Raw genomic sequence first — 14,104 nt, 5'->3', positions numbered from 1 at the left:
CTTTAATCCGAGTGTCGGAAAGGGTGCCGGTGACGTCACGACACAAGGCTCTGCGATCGACGCGCGCGCGCACATAAACAAAGAGCTTCTTCACACCAGCAGCCTGTTAATTGTCCATTATCAGACAATTAAGCGATATTGCACTCTAAATGGCTGTTTTTAAAGTAATAACATGATAGATGTTTAGTTACCTTTTCGTTTGTAGTTTGTTTGCCTTATTACATATGATAAAAGGAGACTTAAAGGAACAGTGCATCTAAAAATGTTCTGCAATGCATCTATTCATTCATTCATTTTCCTTTGGCTTACTCCCTTTATTAATCAGGGGTTGCCACACTGGAATGAACCCTCAACTCATCCAGCATTTGTTTTACACAGGGGATGCCCTTCCAGCTGCAACCCAGTACTGGGAAACATCCATACACACTCATTCACGCACATACACTACGGCCAATTCAATTTATTTAATTCACCTACAGTATAGCGCATGTCTTTGGACTTTGAGGGAAACCGGACACACATAAATGCAAACTGACACAGCTGGGACTTGAACCAGCGACCTTCTTGCTGTGAGGCGACAGTGCTAACCACTGAGCCACCATGTCGTCAATTTGTGATTTATGTGTAATTATTTTAAATCCATGGTAATAGTAAATTATTATTCATCAATATTATTAATTTGTAATTGTAATTTAACAGTAAATTGAAAATTCTGTTAAACTTAAACTATTTTAATAAAATAATAATAAATGTTTTTATATATACATAAAACATATTATATAAAATATTAAATTAACTTAAAGATTTTATCGAAATGATTTTTATTAAACCATCTTATATTTCATTATGTACTTTGTTATTCTGAAACTATTGTTAAAGATTTTAACTATTTAAAAAACACATTCATTCATTTTCTTTTCAACCCACACCAAAACAGGGAGAACATGCAAAGTCCACACAGCAATGTCAACTAGTCGAGACTCGAACCAGCAACCTTCTTGCTGTGAGGCAACAATGCTAACTACTGAGCCACCATGACACCCCCAATTGGATTACATTTTGGTGTAATATCTATGACCTATTTAAATTAAATGAAACATTTCTGAGAATGTATAATCTGTGTTACTTTATATATTTTCAGCATGTTTTACAATGTTAATTCATTATTCCAGCACATCTATGGCAACTCAAAATAGCAATAGAAATAATGAAACAGCTTTTTGTTTTTGGCGTCTGGTATTTTTTTTAGATAAATCATCATCATCATCATTTTCATCCGCTTATCCAGGTCCGGGTCACGGGGGCAGCAGTCTTAGGAGAGAACTCCAGACTTCCCTCTCCCCAGACACTTTCTCCAGCTTCTCTGGGGGGATCCCGAGGCGTTCCTAAGCCAGCCGAGAGACATAATTCCTCCTTGGTCTTCCCCAAGGCCTCCTCCTGGTGGGACATGCCTGGAACACCTCCCTAGGTAGGCGTCCAGGAGGCATCCGAAACAGATGCCCGAGCCACCTCAGCTGACTTCTCTCAATGCACCGGAACAGCAGCTCTACTCCGAGCTCCTCCCGGGTGACAGAGCTCCTCACCCAGTCAATAAGGGTGCGCCCTGCCACCCTGCGAAGGAGACTCATTTCAGTCGCTTTTATTCAAGATCTTGTACTTTCAGTCATGACCCAAAGCTCATATATAAATGACTTTTAAATAACATTTGCCTAATTTTGTTTCTCGCTATAAAACGTTATGAAATTGACTGTAAAAATTGAGAAAAAAGTGTCTTTACACAACTGTATGTACAACTCTTGTGTCACTATAAAATGTAATGTTTTTTTAATTAACTTTTTTCAAGTAACGATAAACGTATACTGGTAATTTACAAACAATGACAAATTAAATGTAACACTTTAAAATAATGGTCTGTTAGTTAATGTTAATTAATGCATTTACTAATATGTACAACCAATTAGCAACAGATTTATTACAGAATATATTCATCTTTGTAAACATTAATGTTATTTTAATTAAATAACACTAGTTTATGTTAGTTCATGTCAACTCAGAGTGCATTAACTAATGTTAACAAACATAACATTGAATTTTAATAATGCATTAGTTAATGTAGAACTACAATTAATAAATGCTCTACAAAATTATTCACACTTCGTTAATGTTGGTAAATACATTAACTATTGGGCCACTATTCTAAAGAGTTAATAATTAATTTGAACACAAATTAAGTACAAATAAAATACATAAACAAATAAAATAAAATAGCCTACAACACTCGATAGAAGACTCTACTTGCAAGTCGGCATGACGTCAGCAGAGGGCAGCAGCGCACAGTTTAAGCGTCACTGACTCATTTGAGACGGTGAAGTGAATATACTCGAGCGTGGGCCTAAAAAAATCGATACTACAGTCTGGAGTGATTGAAAACAAAGAGCTCAGCTTAATTTACTCAATTACTTAATCCTAAATGCCACCGTAGTCAAAACTATTCTGTTCATTTATGCATCATTTGTTTCATTGTTACCTAGTACAATGTTTTCCAACCCTGTTCCTGGAGGCACACCAACAGGACATATTTTGGATGTCATCTGACCCATTCATTTCAGGTTTTGAAGTCTCTTCTAATGTTCGGATGAGTTGATTCAGGCGTGTTTTTATAGGAAAGGTTGGAAATGTGTACTGTTGGTGTGCCTTCAGGAACAGAGTTGGGAAATACTAGCCTAATATATACCCATCTACAGTAACTCTCCACATTTTTAGATATTGAGAAAAAATATTACTTTTTGAACCCTTATTGATTGTCCGAGTGTGCAATCATTTTAGAAAGGTTGTTTTGCTACTTTCATTTATTCATTCATTTTCCTTCGGCTTAGTCCCTTATTTATCAGGGGTTGCCACAGCAGAATGAACCGCCAACTATTTATGTTTTATGCAGCAGATGCAACCCAATACTGGGAAACACCCATACACAATTAACCTATAGCCAACCCAGGCTCATTCTGAAAACATACCTCTATACATTTCTGGAGAGAGGAAAATACGCCCAGGAGCTACATTTTTTTGCAGTTTTTGTTTTCATGAATCCGCCAGAGGCCGCTGTGTACACTTTAAAGCCCTGCTCACACTGTAAGATTTCAGCCATGATTTTGTCATCTGAGACAAATTTGGGAAATCCTAAAAGATTCCTGAAATCCTAGACTAAAATCAGTGGTCTGATATGCTGGATAAGTTGGCGGTTCATTCTGCTGTGGCGACCCCAGATTAATAAAAGGAGTAAGCCGAAAAGAAAAGGAATAAATGAATATCTTCCCCCTATATGAGCTTTTTGTTAACTAATTTATTATTTTAACAAGTCTCTTAAAGCTATGAAAAATTTAAAGCTCTATCTATTGTAAGTTATTATGAATCTGTATTGTTGGCATGTTCTCCCCATGTTGGCGTGGGTTTCCACCGGGTGCTCCGGTTTCCCCCTCAGTCCAAAGACATGCGTTATAGGTGAATTGGGTAAGCTAAATCGGCTGTAGTGAGAGCGTGCATGTGTGAATGTGAGCGCATATTCTCCAGTAATGGGTTGCAGCTGGAAGGGCATCCACTGTGTAACACATATGCTGGAATAGTTGGCGGTTCATTCCGCTGTGGCAACCCCTGATGAATAAGGGACTAAGCCGAAGGAAAATGAATGAATGAATACATTTATCTTTGTAACTTTTGTTTCTGATGCCTGTTTTTTCTGTAATTGTAATAATTCTAAATAATAATAATAATAATAATAATAATAATAATGTCAAGCTTTAAAACTCCAGTATTGTTGGCAACGGGTCCGTTGGTCTCCATCTCTGCTCTTTTCTTCAGGAGGTTTCAGAGTTCATAAGAGGACCAACAACATCACAAGAAACAAAGAGCAAATTGTCTGTTCTTTGCACTTCTGTGTGATAAGGAGATCTTGTGCTGAGCCTGATTTAGAGCTCTTGCTGTTGATAAAACACACACATACACATGCAGTCTCAAGTCTTTTTCTGCTCTGCCACACAAATGTCTATATGACAAGTCCCTATTGTAAGCCTTTTAGCTTATAGTGACTTGTATTCTGTAAAGATTCATATTCCAAGCAGTCTTGAGACTCTAATGACTGAGGTGATCGAGTGGTTTGCGAGTAAAGCTACAGATCTGGCTGATATTATCTGTATGTCACTTGTTTTTACTTATGAACTGCCTTGCAAAATAAACTTCGGCTTTAGAGAAATTCATAACACCATTTTCTTAAATTCTCTTAAATCAGTTTTTTGGACATTAACAGAGACACATGCTTTGAGTGTAATGTTCATTTGTGTTTTAACATATATCTATGTCTTTAAATAATATTAGGTAATGCTTTAGGTCACAATTTACAGTTTTAACATACCATTAACTAACAGTGCTAGCCTAATAAACAACTAATTAGCTGTTTAAATAATAGTTAGTAAGGTAGAAGTTGGGTTTAGGCTTAAGTAAGGATTTGGGATTCAGAATAAAATCATGCTTTTTAATTACTAATGAACAGTTCATATCATGTAATAGCATGAATTGTGACCTAAACTGTTAAGGAATATTTTTATTTAGAGCTTTTTTTATCAGAGAATGAATGTCAGTATAAAATATTCAGTATTTCAGACCTAAATTGCTGAAAAATTTTATATTTTAAGTAATTTTCCCCACAATATTCTGAAAATAGGGAATATTTTATATTGAGCTACTGTTGACGTCAATAAATAATCGCTTTAAATGATAATAATGATAACTGAAGCTTTGAAGACGTTGAGAAGTTTATAAAATAAACCCCCAAGTGAACACTTCTCTCAAAAATATGTACATATTAACGCAACTGAGGCTCATTCTGAAAACATACCCCTATATACATTTCTGGAGAGCCCAAACACGTCCCAGGACCTCCATTTTTTTGCAGTTTTTGTTTTCATGAATCTAAAAGAGGCCAGAAAAAGAAAAGCCCTCGCTTGATCCTACCACATTTTCAGATTTGACCACATTCTCACCCTGTTTTTTACTTGTTTATTTTATTTTTTTGGCTTGTGTTTTTGTCTTATCTGCTTTCTGGAACTTTTTCTTCACCAGACTCGAACCCCGTCATCGTGGTCAACTCCTCTTTGCGTCTCAAGTCCGCCGATGTACATGGCGAGCTAACTGGACAAACTGGTAACTGCGGGAAAGCTGTCCATACGGAGGTAAGCGGTCAGCTGGTAAGCACGAAAAGGAACGGGGTCATACCGCACCGTAGTGTTCATTTTAAAGGAGAAAATCAGCCATAGGTACTTCTGACTACATAATTCACGATCTCCAGTAATGTATATAGGGCTACGTTTTCAGAATGAGCCTAAGTTTCCTAATAAATAAGGGGCTAAGCCGAAGGAAAATGAATGATGAAAATGTTACAAATTAATAAACAAAACTTTATTGATTTTAGCAGCTCTTCTAATAAGACGGAGAAAAAACTGCATCTGAACCAAGTTGACAACTGTTTTAAGTAGAATATTTAATTAAGTGACACATGCGTGGGTGGTTGATCCCTTGCATTATTAGTTCTAGCCTATTGCTCTTTTTCTTTCATAACTATGTGTGTTTGTGTCTCAGCACAGAGTAACGTGTTGTTCTGTCTGGCGAGTCTCCCCTGTTTAGTGAGCCCCAGTGAAAGCAGCACTTAAGGGATGAATGAATTCATTGTTTCATTGCGATGGGGTGAAGGAAGAAGGATAGAGGCCTGTTTTAAAAGAGAGAATACAGAGAAAAAATAATGACAGTAAAGGAGATGCATGCATTGATGGGTGTAGACGGTGTCAGGCACCTACTTCTTTTGAGGAGACACCAGCGTCAATCCTGACTCACTTAGCTTCTGTATCATCTACACAGAGGTGATCCTCCATATACGCATAGTACCACTGAACCATCATTTGCCCCCTCACTCTCAAATGGGATATAAACAACCCAGGCTCATTCTGAAAATGTACCGCTATACATTTCTGGAGAGCACCAAATAGGATCTATGTTTTTTGCAGTTTTGTTTTAGGCTGTGTACGCTTTTTCAGATCTCAAATTTCTCTCGCGAGTGCCACTCACGCATGATGTTCTCGAGTAAATCCACCGGAGGCCGCTGTCAACTGACTGACTGACTGACTGATCGACTGACCCACTCTCCTCCTTTCCTAAACCCAACCAATAGTATTTTCAAAAGCACTGATTGACCCGCCCACCCACTTCCCTGAACAGAACCGACAGTTTTAAAAAGCAATCCAGAAAAAGAAAAGCCCTCACCTGATTTTTACAACGTTTTGCAATTTTACCACATTCTCTCCGTTTTATTTACTTGTTTACTTTGTTTTCTGGCTTCTGTTTTTGTCTTACCGGCTTTCTAGAACGGTTCTTTGCCGGACTCGAACCCTGTCGTCGTGGTCAACTCCTCCCTGCGTCTCAAGTCTGCCGATGTACATAGCGAGCTAACTGGACAAACTGGTAACAGCTTAAAGCCGTCCATACGGAGGTAAGCGGTCAGCTGGTAACCGCGAAAAGGAACGCCGTCATACTGCCCCGTAGCGTTCGTTTTAAAGATGAAATGCAGCCATACGTACTTCTGGTTACATAATTCGTGATCTCCAGAAATGTATATAGGGCTATGTTTTCAGAATGAGCCTATGTTGGTTATAAAATGTGATATACAAAAGCTTTTCAAGAGAAATATGCTTTTGTTTTAGCTTAAAAAGTGAAAATAGAGAAAATAAAGAGACGCTGTTCCCAGAGCGAAAGTGGGCAACTCTGCTTTAATTACAATAAAACTGCTCTGAATGAACAGAGTTAGACGTTTGGGGTCATTTTGGGATTTATCGCACTGACAGGAGGTTTTGGCCTAAATTTAACGCAAGTATCTAAACTTATGGGGTTATTCCTTATTTTCACATGACATGAATTGCACTGTGTAGCAAACTAGAGAGTAATGCAAACTAGAGCGTAATTTTAAAAAGTAGTCACCTCACAGATGTTTTCACACTGCATGACTATCTGAGGTAGCATTCTGTTGCACTGTGTTTACACTGTAGGATGAATCGGCAACAGCGGGTTTCACACTGCATGACTTTACAGTAGGAAGAATGGCAGACAACTTTGTCTCAGTTCGCAAACTACCTCTCACAACCAAACACACGCAAGAAGTGAAATGGAAACAATGCAAGGTCTCATAGTATACATTTTGTTATTAACTACATAATGAGAAAGAAGCCTTCAGTGGTTATTTTGCTCACCTGGGTTTTGAAGGGAATTAGCAATTTCTCTCAAACCTTTTTTCTTTTTTGACCCAGTTGTGATATTTCTCAGATGACATGTCAAACAGACACTGGTGCTCCTGCCAAATTTCCACTAGCCCATTTCTTGTGTCCAAATAGACCAAAAAGAAGCCTTTTAACTTCTCCCCAACCTCCTATTGGTCTGTAGATACTCATACACTCTCAGAAATAAAGGTACACAAGCTGTCACTGGGGTGGTACCTTTTCAGAAGGTACAAGTTTGTACTTAAAGGCTACATATTGGTACCTCAAATGTATATATTAGTACCTAAAATTTTTAAGAGGAACACTTTTCTACTTTTAAGGTGCTAATAGGTAACCTTGAGGTATTAATATGGACATTTTAGGTACAAATTTGTACCTATTGAAAAGATACAACCTCAGTGACAGCTCGCATACCTTTGTTTCTAGTGTACTAGTGGATACTGCTCTCTCATTGGCTGTAGGTAATCGCCGATGTTATTTGCAATCAGAACACATTTCACACGGCAGGATTTGGCGACTCATCTGTGATTCTCTCAGATCACGTCTTTGATAGTTCACAATGTGTAATTGTTACTCGCGTGAATGAGCACCGATTTGCCTGTGAGGTCAGGCATTTGTCTGCGATTTCTCAACCTGTCAGTGAGCCAAAATCCGGGCTAAAATCATGCAATCTGAACTCGACAAAAGAGAGAATAGTATAAAAGTATGGTGGATGTGCATTGGGTGAGATGGGTGTGGTGTGTAATCTCTCAAGTAAATGGAAAACAGAGAAAGAGAATTACTGTGGGAGATCATAAAACAGCAAGGTAAAGGCACTGAGATGAAGGTGTGTGTTTGAGTAGTTTCATGATGATAGGAACACTCCTAGTGTCCGAAAATGACTGAAATCCTAAAGTCAATAAATCCCCAGAGGAATACATGTGATAATGGAGCAAAAGGAGGGGCTATAAGCACATAATGTAAAGCATGTACTGATGTCCTTCGGGAATCATGTGTGTGTGTGTGGGAGAGAGAGATTGTGGACGGTTGAGTGGGAGGGGCAGAAGGAGAGAAGGAAGGTTGTTGGAGAAAGACAACAAGGGACAAAGTGGGATAAATAATGGGCAAACTGTTTAAGCTTTGACAGCAGTCACACACAGCTTTATGCATTAGAAAATTTCAGCAGCCTTCCAATATGTCCTCCCTCTAATGTACATAAATTCAATACACAGGCGTGGAGTGGTAGCATATTTCGATCAGATTGATATTTTGAGCAGCTTGTTTTGTAAATCTATCACAGCAGGGATGCCGTGCACCAAGCCAGTTGCTCCCAATGTTGTGCTTTGTCCCATATGCAGCATTGATGCTGATAGAAAGCGAATAGGGAGGATAAATCTGGATGACTAACCGGGATGGGAGAGATGGGAACACTTATTTGGATGAAAAGAGGGAGTGGACTGGGAGAAAGAGAGAGAGAGAGAGAGAGAAAGGAGGAAAGAGGGTAGGATGATGACAGCCCCTGGCTCCGCTCCATTGCTGACGAAAGCTGCTAAGACCCTCAGTTGCCATGACGACTGGCTGGAGCAGTCAGAGGAGAGGAGCAGAGAGAGGGAGAGGGAGGGCGGAGGCTTGGGAGGGAGGAACAGAAGCAGAGAGAGAAAGAGGGAGCGCTTAAAAAAAGAGCAATAGACAGAGGGAGGGAACGAGAGTGGAAACGGAGATAGATGCACATTTCTAGCACTGAAAAATAAAGGGAAAAGGTAATTTATTTATTTATTCTGATTAGAGCCGAGTTTCATTCATCTGAGCGTGAGGTTATAGATAGAGAAGGTGTGAGAGAAGACAGAAACGTCGAGACGAAAGTGAAGATACGCTGCAGTGGAGCTGGAATATGGATGCACAGTCGGAGAGCTGTGAACCACCGCCATGTGACCCTCAGCCTCCAGGTAAAATCAGAAAAGCCTTAAAACTGTTCGGGAAGCGGAAGCCTGGGAGCAGTGTCGCTAGCATCTTCTCCATGCGAGGGAAAGGAGATGGAGGCCCTAAATCACCACCGTCAAGAAGCAAAACCCAGGACGGATTAAATGAGCCGACGGCCCCTGAAGCAGAGGCAGAGCAGGTGGATCTTGACCAGGAGGACGAAAGTCAACAGGAGGATGCTCCTATAGAGGAGTTCATCAGCGGGGACATGAATTCACAAACAACCCCCACGAGGCAGTCCATCTCCTCTCTTACCTCTGCTAAGTCTTTGAGTTTCCTTAATATGCTACGCAAAGGCCGGAGGGGAATGACGGGAGAACGGCAGGCTCAGACTGAGTCTCAAAGGCCCGGGCGGCAACGGAAAGGTCTGAAGGGATTATTTGGTACCGTACGATGGCGTGGAAAAGAAAAAGAGGACGAAGAGGAGGTTCAACCAGGACCTCCCCTTCTTGCTTCCCGTTCCAACAGTGTTGAGATCATAAAAGAGAGTCTCACGTTGACACCTGGGCCTCCGCCTCGCTCTGTAGAGGAAACAGAGGAAAAACATCAGCTCTCTACACCACAAGAGGGCCCAACGTCATCTGAGGACTCTGCAAAGGTGAGCGGGACAACCAAACCCCCAACAAATGAACGCTTGAGCACACTGCTTGGAGATATCTCATCAATTTTGAGCTTCGATTCACTGACACCATGTGGAGATATTGTAGCAGATGTTGAGGCAGAATGGGCCAAAGCTAGCAATCGAATGGAGGGAGCACCTAGCACACTAAAAGTGGATAGTTCTGAGAAGACGTCATCTTCTGCAACTTCTACCAGATCAAAACCTAGCCCTTCTCCAACATCTACTCTCAGCCCCACAATCTCCTCTAAACCTTCTCCTACTTCAGCAGCTAAACCCACCCCTTCACCTTCCACCACCAAACCTATCCCTAGCCCTTTGACAAAACCTGCAGGTACCTTAGCCTCCTCTTCGGTGACCCAGATGTCACCGTCTATGCCTACTGGCCCTATTCTCTCAACCCCAACATCCAGTCCTCTCTACAAACCCACCCCTATGCCATCAGCTATGCCCATAACCAAACCTACCCCAACCCTTCAAACCACAACATCTACTCCTCAGATTATTAAACCTTCCCCAACCCCTGCATCTGCCTCCATTTCACAGCCTATACCAAGCCCCAAATCCAAACCTATAACTTCCCCAGCTCAACCTGCCCCATCTCCTAAATCTAGCCCTGAAATTAAACCTGCCACAATATCTAGTGCCATAACTGCCCCCATAACCGAACCTACACCCATTCCTTCTTCCATCTTCATACCTACATCTGAAACCTCCCCACCACCAATCATTTCTACCCCTGAAACTGCTGCTGTTACCAAAACTGAACCTGCCCAGATCCCTGTGGCTAAACCTACCCAAGCCCCAACCCCTGCTTCAAAATCAGCTCCAAGCATTACCCATGAATCAAAACAAGCTACCTCTGCAACCAAATACACCCCTTTTCCACCACCATTTGGAAAACCAGCACCAGCCCCTGCACCGACACCAAGACCAAAATATGTGACGACATTTGGATTATCGACAAGCCGTAACACTGCTCCTATAGCCAAGGCTGAGACAAAACAACCAACAGTGCAGACTTCAAAATCTTGTACCCAAACTAGCACAACATCTGTAAGGAAAACCTCCATTTCTGAATCAACGGCTCCTGTTGCTAAACCTCCATCCACTCTTGCCTCATCACAATTTGCAACCATGCCAGCACTTAGTACCATGAAATCACCCACAGGTGCCTCCGCACCACACATTCCTGTCTTGAAGTCGCCTTCGGGTATTACCCCATCCTTCATTTCTTCAAAAAGAGAAGATGACGGCAGTATGGATTTGAGGGAGGCAGTGAAAAGGGGTCCTGCAGTAAAGCCCACAACTCTGAGTAAGATCCCTGTTAGTGGTGGAGGCAGACCTAAAATGCATCCTCGAGATTCCCAGCCCAATGGAGATGAGGACCACTCGAATCTACCAACACCAGTGCACGAAGAGGAGAGCTCATTTACTCTCTCACGTGAAAGCAGCAGCAAAGAGGCCCTCAGTGATGTCTCCACAGAATCAGGGGCTGTCACTCCAACTCTCTCCCACAGCCAAGAGGATATTATGGATGGCAAACTTGGTCTCCAGACATCAGCACGTTCTGGTGCCACAAGCTTATCCCGGGAGTCTAAGATCCCAATTAAACACGGATCTACTGCAACCTACCATTCAGTGCAGGGAAGGGGGGAAGCTGCACGTTCCAAGATCCCCGTCTCCAAAATGCCCGTTCGTAAGACCAGCAATAAGCCTGCACCAACAGCTACAGCTGCCGTCCCCCGAAAATAACTGATACTCAAATTCTATGACAAAACCTTGACACATTCCACTGGCAGTTTTCTTCAAGATCTACTTTTTAATATTCAATCAGGCATCACTGTGCCTGGTTTGAGCCTTTTTACAGGAACAACTGGACTGTTTTCATTATTTAAACCAATTTACACACTGGTGTCAATCACACCAGTGTTTCTTCTTTCTGTCTTCATATCACTCCTGAACAATCTGACGCTGTGGATTTAATTCTGTGCGCCATCAGGCCCAGACGCACACACAAAGACCCTGTCTAAATGATCCCCATGGCAACCAAACATGGAAATTAAATGGCAGGCACTAAAGCACAAGAGCCCTCACCTGGAATCCTGAGCCATGTAGACCTTCTCTGAAAAAACAAGCAATGCATCCGTCCATTATCTCCGGCACTGTAATGCTTTATAATGGTCTTTTGTGGTAATTAAAAGCCTCAGAGAAGAAGCAAGCAATCCATCATCGAGTCTTCTGGTTTTCGCCCAGGTCTAAAAACACCGCAGGGGCCAAGTATCATCACAAGGTGCTTTTTTCTTATCTTCCCAGCCTGCCACACACACAAAAAAGGTTTTGTTACAGAGCAATGGAGGAATCTTTGTAGCCTTGGCCTTCTTTTTTTAGATTCTTTTTTGTCTGGTGTCTTTTTCCAACGTTTTTTCCTTTTCAAGTGAACTTCGTGGATCAATGTTAGTCTTTTTGGAGCTCCCACGTGTTGTATGCAAACAAACAGAATATCTTACCTGTACAGTTCATGCCAAGACAGGATATTCACAGTCTCTTTTGAATGTATGTAGCAGAACGCATGCCCTACTTTTTCAACCAGACGAGCCATCTCACTCCTCTCCCGATGTCCTTTTCTCGCTGTTTTTGTAAACACTGTGTTAAGTCACACAGTGCCTGTCAGCTGTAACAAATGTGTGTGTAACATGTCATCGAAAGAAAAACCATGAGGCGTATGGATCTAACTTTGTGGATTTTTCTTTCCGCCTGCACTTGAACGTTGTGTGAGACTGCATTAAAGGACAGTAGAGGTGATGTTTCGCAGGCAGTTGGTGTTATAGGTAAGCTAAGACTTTCATGGATGACGAGTTTTGGACAGATAGATCCTTTTTTAAGTTGCCATCACATGCACATATTTAATAGAGGACTATTTTTGTGTGTATGAGTGCGTGTATGACTGGGTGTGATTATCTTAATGTCACATGTTTCCTATTTAATAAAATGTGATTATACCTAGAACGCTTTCAATGTCATGCAGGGTGCTTTATGACATGGGAATGGATTGTATAGGACAGAATTAGGTTGTGAGGGACTGACGATGCAGTATATTGTCGCATTACGTAACTGTGTCACTCCTCAGTTCGAGGACAGACAGTAGAAGTGGAGCTTTTTCCACTATAAAGACAGAGGCCTCCACCACTGCCAACCACCCCCACCCCCAGCTTCCTCTGCAGTGCCATGCTGTTGGGCTGAAAAACCCACTGACCTGAATTGTAAACCTCATGAATGTCAGCATTACCGGGTCAGTGAGCTGTGTGCTAAGATGCTAACATGCTATAGAATTCCCGCCACGCAACCATGCAGCTGCTGCATGCGACTTATACATTTCTAATGGATCTGTAATAGGAATGAGGTTATTTACATGCAGGAGGATCAGCAGCAGCCTTTTTAAAAGGAAAATGAATGGAAGCTAAAATGGGGGAACAGAGAGAACGAGACGAGACAGAGAGCCACTGTGGTACGAATAGAGAAGGAGAACAAGAAAGGGGAGGGTGGGAAAAAAAGAAAGCCTTTTCGGATCTATCACAGCTGGGTTTTCTTTTTTTCAGTCCGTCGTGACATAGCAAGAAATGCTAAAAGCATTGTGCAAGGATTTGATAGCCATTTCAAACATATGCTGTTGTAAATAAGCAAGCAGCATCTGATATTTGCTGTGTTTATCTCCATCACGGGGTCAACAGAGCTGGGGGTTGCAGTTTTCCCATTAGAAAAAAAGAAAACAAAAGATGGATATTTACTGATGAATCTCCTTGCAAAGACACAGCACAAACAAGGCTCTTTTGTCCAAATCAGAGCCCAGGGCAGTGAGGCTGTTTAACTGGAAAAACACGAGGACTTCACCACTTCACGGGGTGATTAGCCGAAGAGCAGTCTAATGTTAATGGAAACCGTCCCTTGTGTCTGGATGTGCAACCCCTTTGGGGACTGAAGAAGATGAAAGGCGTATGTCTGTTTTTCTAAACACAGCAAAACCTGACTGTGAACATGAAGAGTTTTGAAAATGATCACAAAACCTCAATTACAAAAATTAAAGTGAGTCACGGTTAAGCGAAAATGTCAAATGTAGCCTGCGGTCTGATCTAGGGCACCGAAAAAAAATGAATACAATTGACGAGCGCAAGGAGATGTGCACAAGATAAATCCTGCATGAGGTCCTATTTTG

At 41.4% G+C, this 14,104-nt stretch overlaps 1 protein-coding gene across 1 annotated transcript; it reads left to right on the top strand.

Moving 5' to 3' along the window:
• Nucleotides 1-8,986: 8,986 nt before the first annotated feature.
• On the top strand, nt 8,987-12,900 carry si:ch211-244c8.4 (APC membrane recruitment protein 2). Its single transcript, XM_056467324.1, has one exon. The coding sequence runs from the start codon at nt 9,184-9,186 to the stop codon at nt 11,644-11,646; it is 2,463 nt and encodes an 820-aa protein (XP_056323299.1). The 5' UTR covers nt 8,987-9,183; the 3' UTR covers nt 11,647-12,900.
• Nucleotides 12,901-14,104: the final 1,204 nt, after the last annotated feature.

This window comes from Danio aesculapii, chromosome 10 (genome assembly GCF_903798145.1).
Source record: "Danio aesculapii chromosome 10, fDanAes4.1, whole genome shotgun sequence".
NCBI lineage: Eukaryota > Metazoa > Chordata > Actinopteri > Cypriniformes > Danionidae > Danio > Danio aesculapii.
The sequence above is the reverse complement of the archived record's forward strand: the minus strand, read 5'-3'. Positions and strand labels throughout refer to the sequence as shown.

Bases quoted from the DNA above. Each gene is read 5' to 3' on its own strand.
- si:ch211-244c8.4 (XM_056467324.1), top strand. From the start codon at position 9,184: ATGGATGCACAGTCGGAGAGCTGTGAACCACCGCCATGTGACCCTCAG.